General features: G+C 37.7%; 4 protein-coding genes across 7 annotated transcripts; 1 reads left to right on the top strand and 3 right to left on the bottom strand.

The window, feature by feature from the left end:
- Nucleotides 1–117: 117 nt before the first annotated feature.
- On the top strand, nucleotides 118–11,232 carry LOC140957280 (uncharacterized). Of its 2 annotated transcripts, XM_073414460.1 has the most exons (8): nucleotides 120–592; nucleotides 1,261–2,553; nucleotides 2,916–4,568; nucleotides 4,683–5,765; nucleotides 6,002–6,106; nucleotides 9,518–9,607; nucleotides 10,280–10,390; nucleotides 10,603–11,232. In XM_073414460.1, exons 1-8 carry the CDS (start codon nucleotides 536–538, stop codon nucleotides 11,107–11,109), a joined length of 4,899 nt encoding a protein of 1,632 aa, XP_073270561.1. In that variant the 5' UTR covers nucleotides 120–535; the 3' UTR covers nucleotides 11,110–11,232. The 2 variants fall into 2 exon arrangements, with proteins under 2 accessions (XP_073270562.1, XP_073270561.1); XM_073414461.1 differs by lacking the exons at nucleotides 10,280–10,390; nucleotides 10,603–11,232 and having other exon boundaries at nucleotides 118–592; nucleotides 9,513–9,607.
- Nucleotides 11,233–12,678: 1,446 nt separating this feature from the next.
- Nucleotides 12,679–18,627, bottom strand: LOC140957026 (uncharacterized). The gene is made up of 8 exons (XM_073414073.1): nucleotides 18,198–18,627; nucleotides 17,365–17,470; nucleotides 17,129–17,221; nucleotides 16,852–17,047; nucleotides 16,307–16,485; nucleotides 15,422–15,669; nucleotides 13,833–14,005; nucleotides 12,679–12,957 (listed from the first exon to the last, which is right to left on the bottom strand). The coding sequence occupies exons 1-8, from the start codon at nucleotides 18,571–18,573 to the stop codon at nucleotides 12,790–12,792; spliced, it is 1,539 nt and encodes a 512-aa protein (XP_073270174.1). The 5' UTR covers nucleotides 18,574–18,627; the 3' UTR covers nucleotides 12,679–12,789.
- A 2,450-nt stretch (nucleotides 18,628–21,077) lies between these two features.
- On the bottom strand, nucleotides 21,078–23,179 carry LOC140956985 (uncharacterized). Of its 3 annotated transcripts, none has more exons than XR_012171571.1 (3): nucleotides 22,637–23,179; nucleotides 22,482–22,554; nucleotides 21,078–21,500 (listed from the first exon to the last, which is right to left on the bottom strand). XR_012171571.1 is itself a non-coding variant. In XM_073414005.1 (3 exons), the coding sequence occupies exons 1-3, from the start codon at nucleotides 23,157–23,159 to the stop codon at nucleotides 21,523–21,525; spliced, it is 411 nt and encodes a 136-aa protein (XP_073270106.1). In that variant the 5' UTR covers nucleotides 23,160–23,179; the 3' UTR covers nucleotides 21,078–21,522. The 3 variants fall into 3 exon arrangements, 2 of the variants coding, with proteins under 2 accessions (XP_073270106.1, XP_073270105.1); XM_073414005.1 differs by having other exon boundaries at nucleotides 21,078–21,540; nucleotides 22,840–23,179; XM_073414004.1 differs by having other exon boundaries at nucleotides 22,840–23,179.
- Nucleotides 23,180–23,201: 22 nt separating this feature from the next.
- Nucleotides 23,202–25,765, bottom strand: LOC140957154 (uncharacterized; the record flags this gene model as incomplete). Its single annotated transcript, XM_073414285.1, has 5 exons — nucleotides 25,382–25,765; nucleotides 25,086–25,233; nucleotides 24,790–24,983; nucleotides 24,568–24,675; nucleotides 23,202–24,449 (listed from the first exon to the last, which is right to left on the bottom strand). Coding segments are annotated over exons 2-5 (1,677 nt in total), but the record flags the coding sequence as incomplete, so codon positions are not given.
- Between the last annotated feature and the right edge of the window lie 527 nt (nucleotides 25,766–26,292).

Raw genomic sequence — 26,292 nt, 5'->3', positions numbered from 1 at the left:
ACTTTCTTCAAAATACTGTTTTTGTTTAATTATTAAAGTTTAAACTTTTAACCGTTAAAAAAACCTAATAACAAGGCATTTTAGAGGAAGGATCGGTCAAAAAATAATTCAGGCCAGCGTTTTTAAATTACTGTCACCATTGCGAGTGAAACATTCTCTTCATCAAATTTTCCACACAGATTAATTCGGAACTATACATAGCAGCGCTTCAATCAACAATTTAAGCGGCCATTATTTCTCTTCTTTAATTTTTTTTCCTTTTTTTCCCTTTTTTGGGTTCAAATTTCAGCCTTATTTTGAAAAAACCAACCCCAGGCATATTTTTCTCGGGCCAACTTTATTCTTGCATTTGGTTGACCTTTTTTGGGCTTTTTTTATTTGGTTAACCTTCTAATTTTGAGCTATTGAATGTTATTTTTGTGGTTGATTGTCGGCCCATCTGCAGATTTGTCCTGGTTTTGTCATTAAGACGAAAAGGGTGTCTGCATCAAATCGATGAATTTAGGAGGAAAAAGTTACGCTTTTGCAGATTCTGATGGAGAGCAGCGGAGGAGTCGATGATCAAGGCTCTGGATGGATGCAAGTTAAAAAGGTGATTTTTTTTTTTGTGTTAAAATATGTGGGTTGTGTTCCTTAACATATCTTTCTTTTTGTGCTAAGTATTGTATAGTACTCTTGAGTTTGTTTGCGAGTGGATAAGCTCTCAGTTGGGAATTTGGGACGAATATATAATTGGTGTAAAGATAAAGGATGATGTTGCACATCCTAATGTTCATGGGAAGTATTTGATTATTTCAGTGTTGGAATTGGAATTTAACAAACACATGATTTTGGACGGTAATACCATGTATTTTTCAGTATCTAGAATTTTTTTTTTATCTCAGATGCATCTACTCGGCAATGAAATAGATGGTAGCAGTAGCTTGTTTTAAAACCGGAGTTTTTACTTGGTTCAAACACAAATGAGTCGTGTGTCATATTACACTTCTGTTCGAAGCTGATTTTCAGAGTGTCATGAACCAATGTGTAAGTAAGTGTTTGATTTTAGATGTATTACTTGATGGATGTGATGCAGCCATCTATTGCTGCTTATTCTCCCTACTATTTGAATTTCTTTTGCTGCATTACTAATTTGTCTCCTCCATTCGTGTCCTGTTTCTATCTTTTCCCATTCACATGAAGTTTGTCTTTCGATATTCTCTTGCTATCCTTATGATAGGAATGTGAGGTTTCACTTTCTTGTTTTGACTTATTGTGCAGAAACACAGAAGCAGTTCCAAGTTCATACAGAGTTCTGGAGGACTCTCTGGAAAACAGAGTTCTTGCAATTCTGGCAACCGGCTTTTATTGGCTCAAAGGTTTGAGAATAGCAATACTATTACCAAGCATTCCAGTAGAAGTAAAGATAATGTCGTGCATGATGTCAACAAAGCTTTGAATCCTTCGTCAATTTTTGCTAAGGATGGAGCAGTCGATCTTTACCTTGATAAACGTGTTGTTAATCAAGATAACGATGTTTTAGATTCGTCTAATTTGGCAGCTGCAGATGTTCAACAGGCTAGTTACAAATTAGTAGTAAATCAGGAACATATTTCTAAAAGTGGTGTCCTTCCTAAAATAAAGTGGGGTGACTTGGATGAGGGAACTCTGGTAGATTATGGGAAAACGTCTGGATCTGGAATTAAGTTCGGGGGAGTTGAAAATCACTATCTGCCTACCGTGAAGGCTGGGAGTTCTGGTGAATCTCTTTCATATGTTGCATCACACGATCCTACGGAGAGCAAATTCATCCAAGCAGCAACCGATGAAGATCAGGTTCTTCCAAAGCCCCACTCGTTGTCTCCGACTATATCCATCGAAGAAAACTGTAAAGAGCTGAGTGAAATGACTTCAGAAGATGTGAAAGAACAAATTACTTGTGAGAAAATAGTTAGTCCAAGTACACCTATTTCATGCGTTGACAGAGAGCCTCAACATATTAAGCAGGAGAATGATGACATTTGCTATCCTTCTGAGAATGATATTTTACATTCTGCCGGTGAAGAAGTGGAGATGAGAGAAACTGCTAATGTTACGTCGGAAACTGGCTGTTCTCTTGCTTCTGCTTCTTTAGGCATCGGGGAAACTATTCCTACTTCTGAGGTACTGGAGATTATCGAACTTGTAATTCCAGGACAATCGACATTGGCAGCTTCAGTCGAGGATTCCGGAGAACAAAAGCAGCAAGAAAATGGTGACGATTTGTTGGATACCCAGAATACAAACGCCACAGGTGAGATCAAAGAAAGATTCAGAGAACGCCTTTGGGGATTTCTCTTTGAAAACCTCAATAGGGCTGTGGATGAACTCTATCTTCTCTGTGAACTAGAGTGCGATCTTGATCAAATGAAAGAGGCTAGTCTTGTTCTTGATGAAGCTGCGTCAGATTTTAGAGAACTTAAGTTTAGAGTTGAAAAGTTTGAGAAATTGAAAAGGTCATCATGTCCTGGAACAGACGGGGCAGCATCTATGTTGCAGTCTGATCATCGCAGACCACATGCTCTTTCATGGGAGGTTAGGTTCTTACTCTCTTTAATTTCAAATGCATGATGAAGAGTAAGATGCTTGGGCACAGAGTAGTGTACTTCCTTCAGATGGAGCATTTACTCTGTATACTCTTATGCTTTCTTGTTACAAATATAATGATTAAATCAAGGAAAATATATTTTGTCAACATGAATTTGGCTATTTTCTTTATTTCTTTTGCATATCTGAGTCTCAGCTCTGGTGATTGACGAAATCCTTGTCGGTTGTTTATAATGATTTCTCTGAACACAATAATTGTTGATTTCCATTTTCTTAATTAATATGCATGCTCAGTATCTTTTGCTCTCTTAATGATTTCTTGAACATTTTACTGTTCTGTATTGGGGCAGGTCCGCCGAATGACAACTTCGCCACGGAGAGCAGAAATCCTTTCATCATCTCTTGAGGCTTTTAGGAAAATTCAACAAGATCGAAAAAGTGAAAGAGGTAAACATGGCAAAAAACTAGGCTCTGATGGTCATGGTCACGACCTCAGATCCAGCGATATTTTGGAGAAGTGTGCTCGGAAAGGTGATTCTAAAGGATTTGCTGTGAAAGCAAGGACTGGAGATCCACTAATCTCTCAGGCCTCAACCAAAGAGAAAAGAAATCTCGTCTCTGGTAAACCAAGTGAAGCAGAGAAACTGCTTCATAAGAAAGATAAAGTGTTAATAGAGCATACCAGTGAGAAGAAACTTAGATTAACAAATATCCGAGGAGATACTTCTACGGAAAGAGATGGGAACAAGAGAAGTGGATACTCAGGAAAATCCTTGGATGCTTGGAAAGAGAAGAGGAATTGGGAGGACTTACTTTCATCTCCACATTGTGTATCTTCTCGTTTCTCTTATTCACCAGGCATGGGAAGGAAAAGTGCCGAGCGAGTGCGTGTTTTGCATGATAAACTTATGTCCCCGGAGAAGAAAAAGAAATCTGTCCTTGATCTTAAAAAAGAAGCAGAAGAAAAACATGCTCGAGCCACAAGAATCAGAACTCAACTTGAGAACGAGAGAGTTCAAAAGCTTCAACGAACCTCAGAGAAACTGAATCGTGTAAATGAATGGCAAACTGTTCGAAGCAATAAATTACGAGAGTCGATGTTTGCTCGTCATCAGCAGACTGAATCCAGGCATGAAGCATATTTAGCTCAGGTTGTTAGAAGAGCTGGTGATGAAAGCAGTAAAGTTAACGAGGTACGTTTCATCACCTCGCTGAATGAAGAGAATAAAAAGCATATATTGCGGAAAAAGCTTCAGGATTCTGAGTTGAGGAGGGCAGAGAAAGTTCAAGTAATGAAAACTAAGCAGAAAGAGGACATGGCCAGGGAAGAAGCTGTCTTGGAACGCAGGAGGCTCATTGAAGCCGAGAAGTTGCAGCGCCTTGCAGAGACTCAGCGAAGAAAGGAAGAGGCACTGGCGAGAAGGGAAGAAGAACGGAAAGCTTCTAGTGCTGCTCGTGAAGCCAAGGCTATGGAACAGATGCGGAGAAAGGAGGTTCGAGCCAAAGCCCAACAGGAAGAAGCTGAACTCCTGGCTCAGAAATTAGCTGAAAAACTTAGTGAAAGTGAGCAGCGTCGAAAGTTTTATCTAGAACAAATACGGGAAAGGGCATCAATGGATTTTAGAGATCAATCTTCACCTTTATTGCGTCGATTTACAGGTAAAGAAGGCCAAGCCCTAGGTAGATCAATTCCTCATGGTAATGGAGAAGATAATCAGGAAAACAATAGTGACCGTGCTGCAGACTCTTGTACTTTTACCAATGAGGCTTCACAACATTCACTGAAGCGAAGAATCAAAAGAATCCGGCAAAGACTCATGTCAATGAAACATGAATTTCCAGAGCCTTCATTTGGACTTGAAAGTTCTGGAATTGCATATCGAACCGCCATAGGAACTGCAAGGGTAAAAATTGGTAGGTGGCTTCAGGATTTGCAAAAACTTCGACAAGCAAGAAAAGATGGTGCTTCTAGTTTTGGACTGATAACTGCTGGAATGATCAAGGTACTGAACTTTGTGTTTAGTTTTTCGGCTATCTATTTCTTCTATATTATATCCATATTTCTTGTTTTCGTAGAGTTATTTGTAGCTTTGACATTCATTTATTTGTTCATTTAGTTCTTGGAGGGGAAAGATCCTGAGTTGCAGGCCTCTCGCCAAGCTGGTCTGCTAGATTTTATTGCTTCAGCACTACCAGCTTCTCACACATCAAAACCTGAAGCCTGCCAGGTGATGATTTTCCTATTAAGGCTTCTTAGGATAGTCCTCGCAACGCCTGAAAACAAATGTTATTTTCTTGTGCAAAATCTGTTGCCTCCAATTATCCCAATGTTGGCGGCGGCTCTTGAGAGCTATATCAAGATGGCAGCATCATTAAGTATTCCTGGTTCATCCAATTTTGTCTCGAGTAAAACCTCAATTGGAAATATGGAGTTTATTTCTGAAGTCACCAATGGTTTTCTATGGACTGTTGCGGCAATTATTGGTTTCACCAGCAGTAATGAGCTCCAACTTCAGATGCAGAATGGTTTGGTAGAACTTGTCGTCGCATACCAAATTATTCACCGGCTACGAGACCTTTTTGCACTTTATGACAGGCCACAGGTGGAAGGTTCTCCTTTTCCCTCGTCTATTCTCCTAAGCATAAATTTGTTGATAGTGCTGACTTCCAAATTCAGAGAAACATCTTCAATAGACTGGGAATCTTTTCCTAGTGATGTGATCGACGAACATAAAATTGGACGGACAGAAATTTCTGAATGTGCTGATTTAGGATTCAATTTATCACACTTTAGTGCAGATAATATGCCCTTTTTGAGGTCAAGTAGTACCATATGTAATTTGCCAGACGGCAAGCCATTAGATGAAACTTCCACTTTCAAAGGAACGGCTGTTGCTATACTTGTTGACAACAATGATTCACACAATGTCAGGCATATTTCTTCTAAAATCGAGAATTCAGGTGCCATGGACGAGCCATCAAGAATTCCGGCAGATGTTAAATGTGAGTGTACAGTTGCTCAGAAGTATGGGAATAACTTTACAAGTGGTAGTACAGACAAAAACAGTTTGAATGCTTCAGATTCAAAATATCCTGCAATATTTCTTCTTTCAGCAATTTCCGAGACTGGTTTAGTGTGTCTTCCTTCCATGCTGACTGCTGTGCTATTGCAAGCCAATAACCGGTTGTCTGCTGAACAGGTACTGTTTGTTTCTTGACATATATGATTGCCATTGTATGTGTATAATGGTCTGCAGAACAATATATTATGTTCTTTGTTTTCTTTTCTTAGTGACTTTAATCCTGAGGACTATCTTGAGTCGATGCTTTTGTAGCTGTTTGTGTGAAAAGTATTGTGATGGTGTTAAGTTCACTTGAATCCTTATTTTCTGCAACTTGGCATTGAATAATTGATGTTTTAACCATATATTTTCAGAGCTCATATGTTCTTCCATCTAATTTTGAGGAAGTGGCGACTGGTATTCTGAAGGTGTTGAACAATCTGGCTTTGATAGATGTAACGTTCATCCAGAAAATGTTGGTAAGTCATTGCTGGGCTCTCAGTTGTGGGTTTTTTGTGATGGTAAAAATTATTGCAGAATTTTTGAAATATATTGTTACACACTCACACAAAAGCATTAACAAATTTCCCAAGAGGTAAGTGACAGGAAGTCAATGAATCTCATTCCCCCTCCAACAAAGATAATATATCGTTCACAAAATAAAATCCCCCAAAACATAAATAGGAAATATCTCCTTATATATGGAAATAAAAACCTCATAGAATGTTTTTCCTTTATTCTATCTTAAACTTTTCCGGGTCCTTCTACTGTACACCATTAGTTTTGATCTACTTGTGCCTCCACTTTGGTCCGTAATATTACTCCCCTTAGTAAGATTTGCCTTGTCCTCAAAGGCAGAAGGTGGCAAGCTGGAGCTGAATCTCATTTGTTAACTCCCATGTGGCTTCATCCGATGATCTGTCTTTCCATTTAATCAAAACCTGCTCCAGTAACTCCCCTTTATGCTGAATCACTCGTCTGCCCACAAGCTGTTCCGGAGTATGACTGCTCAAGTTCCTCTTCGAGTTCTGCAGGTAATTGGTTGTCTGCTTCTTGCCTTCCTTTTGATCGCTTAAGCTGTGAAGCATGAAAAACCGGATGCACCCTTGATCCTTCCTGGAGTTAATTTGTAAGCTTCTGCCCCCATCTTCTGTATAACTTGGAAAGGCCCATAATACCTTGCAGATAAATTTTGGTTGATTCTTTTTGCCATAGATTGTTGCCTATGCGGACGCAATTTGACAAACGCCAATTCTCCGACCGAAAAAGACACATCCTTGCGATGCAAATTAGCATACCGAGGCATTCGTTGGTGTGCCCTATGTAGATTGTATTTGAGTTGCCGAGTACTTCGTCCCTCTCAGCCAACTCCTGAGAGACCGCCTCCACAAGTGTCTCTCCAGGCTAATACTGAACCAGCGTAAGTGGTGCCCTCCCATATGGCCATACACCACCTCAAAAGGGGAATTCCTGCTGCCATATGGAAAGAGGTATTGTACCAAAATTCAGCCCAGTGTAACCACTCTGCCCAGAACTTGGGTTGTTCTGATACAAAGCAACGTAGGTAGGTTTCCAAACACCTGTTTAATACCTCTGTCTGCCTATCTGTTTCTGGATGATAGGACGAGCTCATTTTCAATAAAGTTCCCTGCAGCTTGAAATATTCTGACCAGAATTGACTTATAAATGTGGGATCTCAATCACTGACAATTGATTTGGGCACCCCGTGCAACCGGACCACTTCCCTCCCAAAAACCTCTTCTACAGTCCGAGCGGAATACGGATGCTTCATTAATATAAAATGAGCATATTTGGACAGCCTATCCACCACAACCATTATTGCATTGCATCCCTTGGATTTTGGAAGTCCAGTGATTAAATCCATGGCTACATCCTCCCACACGACTTCCGGTATAGGTAGGGGTTGTAATAGTCCAGCTGTAGAAGTCGCAAGGTATTTCTATCGCTGACAAACATCACATTCTGCCACATACTGATATACGTCCCTTTTCATCCCAATCCAATATACATTTGCGGACAATCTGTGCATGGTAAGAAAAGCTCCAGCATGCCCCCATGGGAGTTTTGTGAAACTCCTCTAACATCCGTCGAACCCAAATAGACCCTGCCGGCCATGATAGAATAAACACCCTTCCTTAACATAATACTCAGAAGGTATTTCCGGTTTCTGTTGTAAACCATCAATTAATGGCTTCAATTTGGGATCCTTGGCTACTGCTTCATTCAACTCCTTCAAGTCCGTCCACAATGGTCTGCTAATTGCTCGCAGTTCCCCCTCCCCATCTCGTCTTGACAAGGAATCTGCTGCTCGGTTAGTTGTTCCAGATTTAGGTAGGTTAGATGTTCCAGATTTATAAAGAATCTCAAAATCATATCCCAAAAGTTTGGCAAGCCAATTCTGCTGATTAGGAGTGGTTATCTTCTGGTGGAGTAGATAGCGTAGTGATTTCTGGACTGTCAACACCTTGAATCGTCGTCCCAATAAATATGGACGCCAATGATGTTTGGCCAACAACAGAGCCATGAGTTCTTTTTCATAAGTAGACTTCGCGCTTTGCTAAAATAAGCCAGGGGTCGCCCTGATTGCATCAAACGGTCCCAATGGGTACACATGGTCTGCCCATTACAACCAAAATCAGGGGTCCAATACCGGGCATAATTGACATACACCGCAATTAGGGGGAGAGAAGTGACAACCTGGGCAAACGATCTTCGGGCATGGTCAGAGGTCGCGCTGACGGCGACAGACGCACCGGTGGCAGCAGCAGTGCCGGCAGTGGGATTCAAACCAAGGAAAATCGTACATATTCTTACCAAGAATTTCTTTAAAGGAAGGAGAAAGGTTTGTGTTTTCGTTGTTGGCAGAATTACAGTCCACAACATCATTGGCATACTAAATCTTTGTGTGTTACTATTTTGGCGGAGGATGAAGACACTCTTACAGAGGACAACCCAGAAATGACGGCGGAACATGAGGCTTTAGATGGTGAAGTGGTAAACGTGGAATATGCAGAACTTGACCTTTCACCATACTCGGTGGGGGGATTTGATCATCCTTATACAATGAAAATGTTTGTGCCACTTGCAGTAACCCCCCTTCTTGTCATGATTGATAGTGGTGCGAGTCATAATTTTATCTCGGAAAAAATTGTTAAACGCAGGAGATTATTGGGAGAGGTTATCGAGTTATGTCCATGGGGATGTGCGGGAATTTAGAGGTGGGATTAGGGGGTTGTGCAGTAAATGCTGATACTGGGAGTCGCATGGCTCAGAACTTTAGGTGAAGACTTCTTACTTGTGGAAATAAAAACCTCACAGAATATTTTTTCCTTTATTCTATCCTAAACTTTTCCGGGCCCTTCTACTATGTACCATTAGTTTTGATCTCCTTGAGCCTCCACCTTGGTCCGTAACATATATCATATGGCTCAAGGCCCCAACTATATGATTTAAGTCATTTAATACTGAAGGGGCGTAACAATCACGATTTTGTGAAGAGTTTATTGTGCACAAAATAACAGATGAAGACATTCATTGAAGGAAAAGTTTATGAAGATATTTTATATCACAAATTACAGGAAATGGTTGAAAGAAAATTTACCAAAACGATCATTTATAGGTCAATATATTTTAGATGTGAATTATGTAGTTTTATACTTGTCAAATTACCCCTGGGAATCATATTTTTTTAAAAAATAAAAATTACCCCTGGGAATCGACTCTAATTAGTTCTGTGATTAGGCTACACGTGTTCTCAAAAAAGGTCTTTGATACAATTTTAACTCACTTCGTCGTTCATACGCTTGATTTACAGTATTTTTCCTTCTGATCTAAAATTAGTTACTTTCATTCTCCTCAATCAAGTGCAGGCACGCCCAGACCTGAAAATGGAGTTCTTTCACTTGATGAGTTTTTTTCTTGCTCATTGCACAAACAACTGGGGTGCAGCTACCGATAAGGTGAGACAGTACTTATCTTTGTCAAGATGAACATATAAAGTGGACATGCTGGTAACTACAAATTCAGCCAGTGCTTAAGCAGAAACATATGTTTTTCACTTAAGCCGGTAACATCAATAACTCACGCGTTCAATTTAGATTCATCTCTAAGCCATTGGTCATGACGGTTAGTGACCTTGTTCCCATCATTATATTATGACGAGCCTTCGGTTTTTTCTATTCCTCCACATCGGAGTGACATGCATTAGGTGCTTTGATCTGTTGGATCATGCAACTCTCACGTGGATTATTAATGTAGGTCCCACATGGTATAACAGTTATTGATGCATTCAATTCGCATCACCGAGCTTGGCATAGCATAGAAAAGCCCTCTTATCTGTCTTTTTTTTTAATTAAAAAAAAAACGGTTTCTAGCATGGAACTGACGATGAGCTTGTTTCTACTTTGTCTCTAAAGAGTTAAAAGGGGTTGGAATAGGAATCATTTTGCCTTTGTGTATACTCAGTTACTGTCGGTATGAATTATAAGTAACATATCACAAATGCAATTTAACTTCTGTTATTGTATGGGTTTCCTCTGGTCTGAAAATCTGTAGTTCCATGTATATTATGCGGTTGGCATGATTAATTGTATGAGGAACAAAAAATCTTATGATTGCTGCACTTTTTGCAGATTGGTTCTCTCTTGATGGAATCTTTGTCACTTCTTGGCTACTTTGCACTTTTTCACCCCGAGAATCAAGCGGTGCTTCGGTGGGGAAAGAGTCCTACTATCCTTCACAAGGTAATTAAAACTTTTTGCATGCCTGTTATTTTGCGTTTCAAATTCTGCTCCATTTGATGGGTATTCTGTTCAACATCGAATGAACACAAGTCACATGACTTATGGTGAACTGACATCCGCCACATGAATTGTGGCAAACATTCACTCAATATAGTAGAGAATGTATTTCGAATTTGAGATAATAGAATCTAACCGCAGGCTTAAAAAAACAGGTATGCGATCTTCCTTTCGTATTCTTCAGCGATCCTGAGTTTATGCCTGTTTTAGCTGGCACGTTAGTGGCTGCTTCATACGGATGTGAGCAAAACAAGGGTGTCATTCAACAAGAACTCAGTATGGATATGCTCCTTCCATTGCTGGAATCGTGCAGAACCAATTCGACCGCATTTTCTTTCCAGAACAATGACGAATCTGGTGAATTGAATCGTACAGGTTCTGAAACAAAAGAAGTTCATCAAAAATCAAACAGAAACCATCTAAAAAGCACCCGTGTCCTTTCTCAGAGAGGCAGTTCTGGTAGCATGACAAGAATGATTCGTGGGCAAAAACAAAGAGACAGTAAAGTGATCAAGCTTAGTGAAGAATTGCCGCATCGGGGGAATGGTCAATCTACTAGTGATGCATCCACTTTGATGCTGCACTGTAGATTTCCTGTAAGCTTTATTAACAAAGCAGAAAAGTTTTTCACTACGGAGATTACTAGTGGTGAATTGGTCTAATTCGAGGACTTTTTCAGGACAAATATGTAACAAACACATACTTTGAATGCACTCGATAGCTAAAAAAGAGAAATTTTGTCGAAAAGTTTTATAAAATCACCTTCTTCGACACATTCTTATCAACCTGGGACCAACCAAACAACCCACTGAACCCAGTAGAACCGTCGGTTTTTCATGATATAACTATTGGGTTCGAATCATATACTCGATGTGGGTTATGGATGTAAACGAGTTAAGTTCAACACTATCATACTCAAATTCGATTTGTTTATGATAAATATATATCTTCAATCTCGACTCGAGTTTTTATTATTAAGTTTGAGCTCGACTTGTTCGAAAATTACTAAATTTCAATAGCTTGTTTATCATTTTAACGAGCTTGACTAGAGCTCAGCTCATTTTTGGACTCGTTAAACAAGCTCGTTTTAGAGCTTGTCGAGTATTTTTAGCCAAAAATACAACTAATATATGAGAATTTAAAGGGTATGTTTATCATTCTATATGATATAAATAGCTTACATTTTAATAAAAAACAATGTTAGACAAACTTATGGTCCAAAAAACTAGTCGAGCTCGCAAACAGGCTCGTAGGCTTACGAACCAAACATCTTTAAGCTCGACTCATTAAGTTTAACGATCGATCTTAAACGATTTTTTTATTGACCCGAGCTCCGAGTAGATCGCAAGCAGTTTAGTTCATTTACATTTTTAGGAGAAATTCATTTATATCAATAAAAATTTTGATAGATTAAAAGTGAATATATAATACGCACATAGATAGATATATATATATATATATATAGACTGAAAATTCGAGATCTGTGAAAAATTTATTATGAGTAAGAAACTTAATTTATACACGCTCAATATGTGCACGTGATTGCTAGCATGTGTTGTAACTAATACCGCTTTTAGATAACTCGTGTTTATGGGGACAAAATTATTCAATCCACACTTGGTCATATAAAACTTTTTTATTTTCATAAAGCATTAGTTACCCAAAGACATCGTAACAAATTTATTTTGCAGAAATATTAAACTTCCGACAAATAATATCGTACAAATCGATTGTATAAAATTTGAGGAATTGTAGAACTCTAATGAATTCAGAGCGTGCGTGAGATAGGGAGGGCAAATGATGAATCAGTGAATGGTGCCTTTCTTGAATCCAAGACACCAAAGCCCAGATTTCTTCCTTCACCATACATTGTCCCCGTCTGCTCCCACATCTTCACGCAAATAATACGTTTCTTTCCCAATTATGTGATTTAACCTTAATTTATCGATTTCATGTGTATAGTCATGCAAATAAATTCATTTGGGCACTTAAGAAACTTTCCCAAATAAATATGATAGACAGACGCATGGGAAGAACAGTCTCCACTGCAAGATATTCAAATCATTTCCAATTTTGTGACCCCTAAATTTGTACCTCTCTCTCAAAAATTTAAAAAGAGATTCAAAGTTTTAAAATGACAAAGTTTTTAACCCTTATAATTATCACAGTAATGATTAACTACCCGATTTAACATCAACCCACCCAAAAAAATACACAATTCTGCGCTTCCACAAAAAAATAAAATATTAATTTCGTTTCCCAACAAATTTTCAAGAAAATCATTTTTTTAAAGGAATCATCATAAAACATTGGGACACCAAACCAAATACAGCCCTTCAATTTCAGGTAAAAGGGTAGAAGTTAGAGAAAAGTAAACTGCCAAGGAGAATATACGCTACACAATAGGACCATATGAAATACCCCCATTTCTTCCCAACACCGGGAGATCCCATGATGTGTGAGGCAAACCAGTACAAAACAGGGCTACTGGATAAGAAACGAGTCGCGACCTGAAAACGAAAAATAAGAACATGAACATGATTAAATTTAACAGTCCTATATATTTTGGAAAATCAAACATTAGGGTTTGAAAATAAAAAGAAGGCTATTTTAATGATAATAAACTAAAAACACCAGACTGAAGGCAGTTCGATCTTTAATACATAACAACACCAAGTGGTGTCTGCCTCCATGCCCCTATTGCATATTTTCTTTTCACTTGAAGGACAAATAACCTCTGTTATAATCAGAGTTCCCCCAAAAGACAAGAAATAAACAATTTTGGTGATAAAAAAGATACCTACTTCCTTCTTAAAACACTATTTTCTCTAAACAGTTAAGTTTCCCTTAGATTTTGCAAAAGGCCTACTTCGGCTACAATGCGACCAAAAAGGACTTAAGATTAACTGTAATGTCTTATGTTCTTTGGAAAGCAGAAAACTCGGTCATCATACGAACAAATAGAAGCACTTCGCCAGTGCAGATACTAGCAATTGCTTGGATGGAAATTAGCCCCCTTTGAAATTTTCTTATCAACAGTCATGTTCCATCTCATGAGATGAACTACAAGTGGAACACATGACACAAAATTGGAAATTGGGATGCTTCTTGGAACTAAGTAAATGGACTGGATATGAAATTTGTAAATTTTGATAATTGGAAGCAAGAGATCCACTCCTAATTGATTAATAATTAAGACAGACTAGGGAAAGTGTTTCAAAATCAAACTATTTGACCCATTGAGGGATTTGCCTTCTGCTATATGCGTTTTGACATTTGTAACACATTAATCCTTTCTGCTGCACCAAAATGATGATCCAAGTATAACCATCCTAGAAATGAAACAACAATTGCTAAAGAAAGTTAGGGGCTCTTAGGGGCTCACCTGCACATGCATGACAAAAAACGCCGTGGCGACCATGAAGCTCAAGTGTACAACGAAAGGAACAATAACGACAGGAATACTTGGTAAATTGAACAATGCTTCACTTTCTAACGGCTTCATTACCAAAGTTTCTCCTTTGATAGCTTTTCTCCGCAGTCTAAGAGCATCATCATCTGATTTAGAAAATTATTTGAGTGAGAACATTGTAAACAACGCACTCCATTGTTAAGTAAGTATAATCATTGCTGCATTATATTCATTTCAAACAATAAGTATAATCATTGCTGCATTATATTCATTTCAAACCTAAATCATCCACAGCCGATATATTAAACTTATAACAAGGACACTAGATGTCTTACTCAATAGACAGGTCAGTGAAAGGCGCATGCTCGTAAATACACAATAAATGATTATATGAGAGCGTCCACTTGAAAACATTGAGAATGTGAATATATTATAACATAAACTTAAGAGATGCAAACACAGTTGAGTAAATCAGCAAAGAAGTCAGTAGGAATTTTTATTGAAATGCTGCAGAAGCAACAATCTTTAAATTGAACGCGGTACGGTATCATGCGCATTTAATGTTCAATTCAATAACTAAAGATACATAGCATTGTGATAGATTTAGAAAAACAAAATGGATCAGGGCATAAACGCACCATTTCCTACCTAACCCACACGTAGAATTATCAATGGCAACAGAATTTCCATCTCCATCAATCTCTATATATATCACCATATGTTGACACATTTCATTTGATTAAATAATACTCCGGACCTGTTTCCATATTTTTTATAGTGACAGCTGTTACAAGATCTATAGGATTTCTTTTTTTTTCTTTCTTTTCTGTTTTTATAGGTATATTTGCCAGTTCATTTTTTTCTTGATTAGTTGGGATTGGATACATTCCAATTCTCTTCATATTCTTCTAGGTTATATAATTTAGTATGGAATAATAATATTTTCAATTGTCTTCCATTGCCATCCAATTACCAAACCATCTCACACACACCCCACACAAGAAATAATTTACAGTACATCATTAAAAATTAACATCAGTGAAAACTGCAGGATATTATGCTAAAAAAGTGCCTTCTCAACCTGTCTTACATCTTACATCGTCATTCTGAGCCAGTTATTGTTCAACAAAGAGATATGTGTGAAGCAGGAATGACTACCTTCAGCCAAAATTACGGGCATTGATATTGGATCATAAAAGAGCATTTCAATATTTGAGAACCTCAACTTCATGCAGGCAACAATATAAATTCTTTAGCTAATAGTATGAGGAGACCGGATAATGAAATAACCAGTGCACTCATTGCTGCAATTTCCACATTTCTAATTCTAACATAAGAAATGTCTGAGACTTGCACTAGGTAACAATGCGTCGATTTGAGAATGGACAAGTTGTGCAGAAACAATCAACTTTAGAGTTCAGACTTAACACATCTACAGGTGAAAATGTTAAATCATCCCCATATTAAGGTCGTTCTCACAATCCACAATTTCTAAGATATCCAAGCCTGCACATCGTAACTTGTTATATTAATTGCAAGCAAATAATTAACATAATATATACCTTGCAATGTGCTAGAAGAGCTCTCAGAAAAACAAGATTTCCTTGGTATATCCTTTGACCCCAGAGCTAAGGCCGTGCCAGCCAATTCTTTCCTTGACAGAGGAGCTTGAATACCAAGGGTGATAAAAACATTGGGCCATAGCTTCATATAGTAGATGATTGCTTGAAGTGCAAGAGACAGAATTGGAGATGCGAGAAGAAAATTAGGAAACTGTTTTACTTGAAAGTATCTTAGAAAACCCACCCCCCTAGCATAAAAGTGAAACAGACATCAGGAATAAAAACAATTCAGTATATTACCTTCTTCTCATAGCACATAGACCACATGATGACAGAAAGTCAACTAAACAACCATCCCATTCTTAAGCAGCAAGGAGTCTCACGTAAGTAGACAGGATTTGCAAAATTTATGACTACACATCTCAGTTATAAGTGGACTACACCATGCACAAGGAGTTTTCAGTAGCTTCCGTCATTTACTTTCTATGACAGTGAAGTCAACACACTCATAGTCATATCATATGGTTGTGAAATAAAAAAAAACTCAAAGAAAACAACCCACATCCCACCAAACAAATGCTAAGACCAAGAGAAATGTTCGAACTCCAGGTATATCTCCAATTATGGCTGAAGATAATGTCCCCTCCCCCTCCCAACAAGATCAATTTTATTAACACTGGAAAGGAGGGTTGTTAGAGAAGTAATTTTGGGAAAGAAAACATGATCATCCAGGCCAGTATCTCTTATTGATCTTAACATGATACATACATACCCATATACATAAAGGCTTGTGATGTGTGCAGCTAGAGATCTCCAACAGTATAAATTCAGCATATAATGCAACAACAAAGCTAATTCATAATGGAAAACACATGTTTAACATACCAATAGTGGCTTTGAATATAATTGTAGAGTAAAGGAAGTCTTGCCTTGCACCAAGGCCTCATTTCATCGACAGATCGTCCTGCACAGATATTGAAGTATCCATACACTTGAAAACAGATGAATGGAGCCAAGATACATAGACAAGATAATGCCCCAGAAACAAGAATCTTCAGTGCTAGCTGGTGTCAATAAAACATGGGGATATTTCTCAGAATAGAAAGCAAACACATATCAGGATTGACATAATCAAAAGTTGAATTGTCAAGACAACTAAAATATGAGCATCATGAAAAAAGCAGACCAGAAAGTTTTCCAGTAGTTCACAAAATATGTAACATGGAACAATCTTAGCCAAACAGGAAAAGGGTGGGAGAGGATGTTATAACCATGATAAATCTTGTGCTGGTCATTAAGAATACTGATACCGACATGACCTCATTACACTACAGATTTACAAAAAAAAAAAATTGAATCAGAAGATTGTTCATTAGTTAACTGTTTGATGAAGGTAGCTTGACATCAGAAAGAAGGAAATAAGAACTCACAAAAGCATTTTTATCCCAGGAAAAAGCTTTATACGCTCGTTGCATTGCATTAAGACAAAAATACCCAGCATTAAGCACCCCATTTGAGCGTGCAAAACCAGAAAGCGCCAGCCAAAATGTTGCATTATAACCAGCACCATTCAGGAAATGATACAACCCTCCAAATGACAATAAAGCATACAGACTCTCAGAGTATCTGCAGATAACAAGGGCCGCAATTGTCAATTTAATCTTTCACTTTCCAGGCATGATATGAGATGAAGGCTACGTGACGCACATTGATGAGTAAAATATGGAAGCTGGGTTCAAGGAAAACAAAATAGATGCTCTCAATGCAACCTCCGGGTCCTTCAGAACAATAATTGAGAGCCTGGGAAGAATACAAATGCAACTCATGGTTAGAGGCCAAAATTGTACTCCTAAATTATAAATAACAGAAAGCTTGTTATTCAAAGCTTGTGCTAAGTCATATTTTGACAAGTTCAAACTGTAACTCTTCAACAAGAAACTGACCGATGCATGTATAGCGCAGCAAAAATAAAAGCTGTGTTGCTGATAAGATAGCCAGATAGCCCCAACACTGCCCTGTAGCCAATTAACGGCACCAATGGTGCAAAAACTGCTTTCAGTGGGAAAAAAGTGAGATGTTAGTGGGGCCATTCAATTTTTCAGATCCCAATTTTAAATTGGCAACATAAATTGTTTTTCTGTTTGTTTCATAAAGCAAAGTTAAATCCATGACATTGTTGTGTAACGTGAAAAGGAAAAGGAAAAGCAAAAACAACAGAAAATTGATTTACATCACATTTTTCCTTTCAAACAAAAACCTAAATCAATATTTGAAGCAATTTAAATGTGTTGAAATAAATTTTTTTTAACAAAGGCGATTATACTATTGAAATACATGACGCAAAATATACTTGTAAAGGTATTATCTTAACATTTTCTGTTACAAGTAACGACCAGCAATGGCAATTGTTTACATTATGTTTTCCTAAATGAAGAACAAACGTTTCCATGAGGTACGACATTACAAAAAGCATTTCCTTTCTATTTGTTTGAATTAATATATTTTATACCAAATATTTGTGCATTATACTTCTAACATTCACGTTCTATTTGATTATATCAAACCACTATTTGATTGATTCATTGAAAGAAAATATAGAGCCAGTTTTCATTAGTTTTGCCTTCTACTTCCTCTACAAACTTTGGATCCAAAGAAGGCTAAAGAAAAACAATATGGTACCACTTGTACAACTGTAAAAACTAAAATAATAAGCTGATTTACACATTTCGAGCAGCTTAATTTTGAAGCTATAAAACAAAGAACTAATAAAAAAAACCTGCATTAGAGAATAGGCGAATGCAGATGGGAAGCAACGGCAAGAAGGCATAGGAGTGCTCGTATTCGTACCCACACTCGGCGATGCGTAGGAAATGAACGCTATCCCATACTATACTGTTCTCGATTGCAGATCCAACACGCGGGAGGAGAACTGAAGGAGGATTGGGGCATGGGTTAGAGGAACCGGCGGAGATGGTGGATAGGCAGGGTGGGTTTAGTGCGGAGGAAGTGTCGTAGGAGCTGAGAAGAGATCGCCAGAGGATTATTAAGGTCAGAAGAAGAAGTCGAGAGGCTAGCGCCCACCACAGAAGGCAGCGCGTGTCATGCTGAAGTCCGCTGACTGAGGTCGGCACGGCTGTTGTTTTCCCAGCCATAGGAGAGAAATTTGGATCTGTTTGATTTTGGGAGACCTAATTAGCCATGCACGATAAAATAATTATTTTTTAGTGTTTGCTGTAAGTCGGAAAAAAAAAATCTTGGCTTATTTATCGGTTAATTTTCGTTTTAGAAAATAAATGAACCGCGGATGCTTAAATTTAACTTTTCATTTCGAGCAAATCAACCAATATGAAAAAGCTATATTTCATGTGTTGAGATAAATGTGCATGAATGAGAATATTAATAAGATATATGACTTCTTAAACAATTCTCGTGCGTCAAACTAATAATGTTGCACATCTTGATCTAGTTAGATATGTGGACCGTAAAATAATTACACTAGATCTTAACGGATGTGTCTATGTTGAGGACATGACCGGTGGTAAAGAAAAAGTAAGACTTATATATAAGGATATTGGACAACACTAGTAGATAGATACACACATCTCGAACTCATGGACCTAAAAGTCTGACCGATTAACACTCAAGTAGGTGCACTGTATGCGATCACGAATATAAGGAAATAAAGATACACATTAGCTAACAACTATAGTTTTCAACCTAGTTGCAAGCAGTTGATCCTAATAATTGGTATCAGAATGAGGTCATCTGTTCGAGTCTCATAATAATCATATTTCTATACTTTTTAAGAAAAATGTTGAGTTAAACATGTATGAGTGAAAGTAGTTATGAGATAAATTACCAACTAGAAAGCTTTCGTGCGTCAAGCTGCTAATGTTGCGCTATGTGAATATTTGATAAATTCTTCTTTATGCTCTCACTCATTAATTCTGAATTTGAATGTTGCTTTTAATTTGTGCTTTACGAGTGAAATCAAGCAATCACGCCCGTGCTCTTGGTAAAATAATAGGACGATGTAGTTTAGGATTTTTTATGTAATTCTTGACAGTAAAATATTCTCCACATATGCTTTATCCTTGTTTTTTATTTATTATATAACATCTATTAAAAAGGATAAAAAGAATTTTGTACAAATACGAACTAACGATACCCATCACCAACTACACGGGCATACCCCAATTCTAGAAACAACCAAAAAAGTGATTAAAGATCTTGATTTTCCTAATGATATTATGGGGAAGCTGCCTATATTTGTTTGGGGGACCCAATGCTCATGAAAAATGTGTTTCTTTTTTTGTTCTAAATGCTATCTATTTTTAAAATTACCATATGATGCAGATAATACTATTTTAATTTGAAGCATCATATTATAAGTTACCTGTTCATACTCCGTTACGTTGAATACGACGTAGTGTGAAACACCATCCATTTCTTAAAAGGCTAGTGTAGTGGCATTATTGATAAAATATAATTGTTTGTCCTTGCTTCTATCTTTGGGCTTTGTAAAATCTTTTATATTCCCCCGACTTGTCACCCAGTCGCGCTTAACAAGGACACGAGGCTAAAGTTGCCTCTGCCAATGATTCTTTATGTTTTATTTGGATATGTATCTTGGTGTTCAATTGATAATATCAAGTTCAGTCAAATTCTATTCCAAAAATTGATCACGTACTCTCAAAGTAGTCACCTACTCGTAAAATTGTCTTTGCGGCGGGATCAAAGAAAATGCCTCGTGGCGAGGGCTTACCATAAAAAATGGTTGATAATGTTAGTTGATCATGTCACGTTTGGATACGGCTGCATTGCTGCAAATAGCTGTGTCGAAGGTGGCTTGATATGTTTATGAATTGGCTGTGCCACTGGAACAGGCGTCTAGACTCTGTATATTTGGCCAATGCATGTACAAAGTTGGGTTACACTGCACCATTGTTCCGAACTCTGACCTTTTTTTCTTATTTTTCTAACCTAATACTCGTAGTACGTATATTTTACTTGAAAAGGTAGGATATTCATTTCCTGAAGAAACAACTTTGATAGTCAAATGATTGTAAGGTTTTGTTACTAGTTTTATGCAGCCCGAGTTCTCAGAGGAATAGCGTAAGAGCAATCGGAAATGATTATCTTCTCATGTGGGAAAAAAAATATTTAACTTATCATAGATATTCCAGAATCGAAACCCTCAGCCTTTATAGTTACGCTAGTTTTACACCTTTTATTGAACAAAATTAGTTTTGTAGCTTATTAAAAAAAAGTTTTGTAGCAAATGCATGCTGATATTAGCGAGACACATCTCAATCACGTTAGTAATTAGAATAAAAACATTAAGTAAAACATTCCTAGAAGCTACGATTCACGGAGTTTCATCCAAAAACTACTCGGCCAATTTTTTTAAAAAAGCCCAATATGGAGCTCAGTAAACAGCTCAAGCATTTCTTAAACAGTGTTACCGCCGTTACAGCAGAACCACAAACAAGCCTCAGCAGCTTGTCGCCCCTTGCTTGTGTTACCTTATACACCCTCAATACCTTCTCCATTTGGGTAAGATACACGATATTTTTACCCAAACATGCAAATAGGTTTATTGAAAGTACAGAGGATGTCAAAGGAATGGAAATATGGAATGATTTGTGGGACGTCCTTGGCAAAAAGTTAAAAGGGGTTCTCTTATGTTGGAACAAATTGCATAACTAAAAGGTTCAAGTTTCAGATTAATATCATTTTATAATATAACGCAGAGACACTTCGCTACAAATGTCAGTTAACTAATCACGATAAACTTGATCATTATAGAAAAGAAAACCATATGTAAGAAAATGTACTTTCTAGGTAGGCAGATTTTATACCAACACCAGCTTTTCTTTCATTGCATTTGATTAGAAATTGCAACATCATCCCGACATCAATTTCATTAGGAATTTGGATCTGCTTTGCTGATATTCCTCCATTTATCTTTGAGGTCCATTGCAGTACGGCCTCTCTGGAAGATACCGGCTCCAAATTCCAATATTGTCTTCCACGGGATATTTTTATCCTCAGGACTAAAATGCCTTCGAACCCCCTCCTGTATGAGAGAAAACAACAACTTACATTTGAGCTGAGAACTGCCAACACAAGTTTACTAAAGAGTCATAATCAGATATAAGGAGATGACGAAAATGAACTTCAAGCATTAGACATGAAATAAGATAAGTGTGAAACACCTATTGAAACCCAACAATGCTTGAGAAATTTAGGGAATGAAAATTTTTTGCCATAAATGATGTCGAGAGAATCACACACCTGCTGTTTTGCATACTTAATTGCTCGTCATATTGTGAAATTAAGCATCTGACTACCGGAAGAGTATCAGGCCAGCCACAAATGTTTCTATGAGAAGGTTAGGAGAGTGGAAGGGTACATGTGCAATACATGTTCTGCGGCACAAAAAGAAACTTCAAAATGAAGTCTAAAGGGCGTCACTACATAGAATACCTCAGAGTACAGAGATCTTAGATTTCCCCCCTAGTGCCTAATGGACAGAATTCTATGGTTGTATTTTTGGATGGATGAGTTCAATTTGAATAAATGAATTTGAACTCAGAATGAATTTCAAGAGAGGACACCCATTTTGAGTGCCTTTTATATTCATCTTAATTACTATTATATTTGCCTAAAGTAATAAAGGATGGATTTGCAATCACCTAATGTAAATTCCTCCAAACAAATCGAATAAATTTGAAATCCATGACTCAGAATACCTCAATTCAAATGCACCCTAAGGTAAATTGAGATGGAATTGGTAATTTTTACATTTAAAAATCACCTTGGTTTTAAGGACTGGGAAGACCTGTCGAAGGATATAGCTAGATGGATCATTTACTTTATCAGAGACTAGGGAGCTTTGTCTTATAAGGTCATAGCAATTGGAATCATAGATTGTAAATGGATCTAAAAGTGGCTTGTTATCTGCATCACATCACTTAGTGAACACTGAGAACCAGGAAACCGATGGGGGGAGAAAGTTGTAATATCTATGAAATCACGTTAACAAAAAAAAATCAACCTTTAGTGTCTCTTCTTCTGCACTCGTCCATGGGCGTCTCATCCGCCTAGATAGATGAATTGATGGACGTGAGCTGCAGATTAGGATGAAAATATGCTTAGTTTTTCAGTCTGTATATAAGAAGAAAGTAGAAACATCTTCAATTAGGAACTTACAGCAAGCAACTTGAACCATGAAGTCCCTAAAAAAACCTAAAACTAAATATCATCAAAGTAAATAGAATGTTTGATCTTATTGAGCTTTGTGGTCCAACAAGCAGAAGTACCATATGAAAAATGACACCTTCTTCAGAAACGACTGTATAAGTATCAGTGATATGGCCTTGATATATTCAAGCTATGTTTCTTCCATTTCGTACCTTACGAAGTATTTTGAAGCACAAGCACTCTCATTTTCTTTGTCAAACATTTCTTCTGCATCAATAGATTTAATAGATAATGAGCATGTTCGTTTTCGTGATGATTCTGTTTTTGGACATAACCCACCCTTTTTGGATCTTATTTTCATGTATCTATCACACCTATCGCTTCTCTCTGGGTCCTGTCCGGATAAATTTTCATATGGTAATTGATAAACCACCAGTGCATCCATATGGTTTTGTCCTCGATCTTGGGGAGATTGGTAGTCTTGTGCCATATTTTTCACGCCATGGTCAAGTTCATCCATAGTGAGAAGCATTTCATTGGTTGATTCTATAGGTTTTCCTTGTGTTGATTCTAGAGGTTTTCCTTGTGAGGGGAGACAGTCACCAGAGTTTAATGCTGAAGGTTCTGCCAGTTTGTCTTCCACATTTTTCTTGCTCTGACATTTTTTGCGCCCTTCTAAGAAATTTCTATGGATCACTTCATTATTTTCTTCCACAACTTCATCCAGTTCCATTTGATTCGACGTTACAAGCTGTTTCTTTGATTCTCTACAGGCCCCAAAGCAGTAGAAGGCTATCAAACCTTTTAATGCCGATGAAGTTTTTTCCTTGGCTTCCTCATACTGTTTGATTGCTCGAGAATATGCACAAGATGGACAATAAAAACTCTCCACCGTGTCAGAGTTCATGGCAGAACCTAGACAATGCACATGAACCGCTAAAGGACAAGAGGTAGAACTACACACCAATAGTTTTCCGCCCTTGTTACATTTCACACAAAGATTTACCTCTCGACAATCAGATGTTGCAAAGGAATCTTGGCTATATGTGCATTGAGAGCTCAAGAAAGCATTTCTCCTTATTGTAATATCAGTCCTCCCTTCACTATACCCATTGTCACAAAAATGATCAAAATCTTCTTCAGGTGCACCACAATTTGAGACATTTATATTATTAGTTTGCTCATCTGTATACATGGCTTGATTAGTAGTTTTGAGCTCCAGTATACCTTTATTTTCGCCTTCAGTTTCATTGATGCTATGCCGTTCCTGTTCCTCATCAGCCTTGTCATTTGGCACTCCAAGTAAAACTTCATTATCACCAATAAGCCCCTTCGATGGACCACATTCATTATCTGTAGAAAGTCGATTTTTCCCCATGCATCCAACATAATCTACTTTTTCCAAGGGGCAGCTATGTCCTTTACTATACTGCCGAATTCCCGTGGATTCATCATGCTTATACTTTTTGGCCCCTTTTAAGCAGGTTTCACAACCATTATTCATTGCCATTTCATCATGACAGAACTTTCCTCCTGCATTTTTAAAAGTGCCACTTCCATTTCTATTAGCCAGTAATAAGTGTTCAATGGGTGCATTTCTGTGCAAAAGGCCATTTTCATGAGGCAATGCAGGAGAATTCGATGAGACATTGGCTGCACCATATTGAGTATGTGCCTCACTTCCTTCGTGCGTAGGCACAATGCCACAATTAACATCATCAATGGAGACTCCATGTTCAGGTGGATCCCCAACTTGCAAATCACTGTGTTTTTTCAGGGATGCAACAACAGGATGACTTCCTTTAAGAATTGAAACTTTAAGCTGTTCGAGAACCGGAAAAAAAAAAAAAGAGAAGCAGCAACACTATAGTCAACGTCTTGATTATTATTTATTTCTCATGGCCTCAAATTGTTTACGAGTTCAATTAGCTCTGTGTCACCTGTTGTAATGCAAATTTAGTCAAGCTAGCTCTTTTTTGCACTAAAAAGGACTCCAGGTTCCACTTCAACCTATCTGGTCCAGAAGATAACAGATTCGAAGCAGATGTCTGTCAGTAATCATGAAAATTATACAAATTAGTAAGCACCATTGCTATTACATAATTTAATCAGAAAACAAGTCATTAAAGTTTTATACGCGAGTAAACTAAATACTAAAGTACCTCGAGTAATATTTTTCGAAGGACATCTTCACAACGTTCAGATGGGTTCAAATCAATTTTTGAACATGACGTGGAAGAGATCGGACTAGTACTTGCTCGCCTAAAAACAACATTCTCCAAAATTCTCAAAGACACAATTTCCCTTGTATTTCTACTAAGATCATCAGATAATTCTTGGGTCTTCTCAACCAAATCTACAGTAACATGAACATATTACTCAGTGACTCTCCCAACCAACCTATCGAACCCATAAAAAACAATGTACATCACCAAACAAAAGCCAACGTCATGTTTACCAAGTAAAAGAGATATATCAACTTGACTGGAGCGCGCTAGTGTCTCCATGACCCATATCCATGGCAAATGTGACGTACACGAAAGCTGGAAATCCATAAAAGACCGACTCAAAGCTTCGGAAACCATACACTGCTTGACTTGCCTGTCCTGTTATATCATAACCGGATTAGAGAAACGCAATCACATATTAAGTTCAACCTTTGCTTACAAATTATAACGTCGGATAAACAAATATCCAGTATAAGGCTAAGCGTCAGAGAAGCGAACATAAAATGATTGCGAGCACGAGAATTACACTTTTATCTTAGATTCAAATCTAATAGAAAATTCAAAACTCTAAAATCTTTCTTGTAATAATCTCTCTCTTGTCTTCTACTCCTTCACCTCCCTTGTCCTCGTTCCCCGCCTCTTTTTTACTCTCGTACATCAAGTGTTCAGTAAACGAGTACGTTTCGCAAGGAAGAAATTAAATCTCTCACCTACGCTGCCGTAGCAGTGGCGGAGAAAATCAGCGCAGCCATCCACTCGCCGACGAGCACCCACGCTCGACTTCCGATCACCGATCAATCTTGTTTGTTTAGGGGAAATTTAGGTCAATAGCCCTTCACAAATTTCAATTGACCCGTTAAGTCGTTTTGAGAGGGAGCAGTTTCGTTGATCTGAATGTGCCTTCTGATTTATATCATAGTAGAGACCATGTTTTTAATTATATTTGGAATAGGGATGCAATGGGGCGGATCGGGGACATGTTTGTCATTCCCATCCCGTCCTCGAATTCCATCCTCACTCCGATCTCCGTTTTTTCAGATTCGGAGAATCCTCAAATCCGTCCTCATCTTCGTTTCAAAAATATTAATATGGCAAGACGACGACGGATTCGGAGATTTTCTCCAACAAAAACTTATTATTATCTATTATTATTAGTGATAATATTAATAATATTATTAATATTTTAAAAAATAATATTATTATTATATTATTAATACTAATAATACTATTATTTTATTATTGTATTATTTTCGGGGCGGGTTCGGGGATGAGGATAGTAATCTCATATCCGTCCCGAACTACATCGGGGATTTATTTTAAATCCCCGAACCCGAACCTGAAAAAATCAAGGATTCCCATCCTCGTTTCGGGTTTTTTCTGTGGGGCTCCAAATTCGTGGAGAAAGTTGTGATCCCTAATTTGGAATCTAATTTCAAA

This window comes from Primulina huaijiensis, chromosome 14 (genome assembly GCF_012295235.1).
Source record: "Primulina huaijiensis isolate GDHJ02 chromosome 14, ASM1229523v2, whole genome shotgun sequence".
In the NCBI taxonomy this organism is placed as follows: Eukaryota; Viridiplantae; Streptophyta; class Magnoliopsida; order Lamiales; family Gesneriaceae; genus Primulina; species Primulina huaijiensis.
Note: the sequence above shows the minus strand (reverse complement) of the source record. Positions and strands in the feature narration are given on the sequence as shown.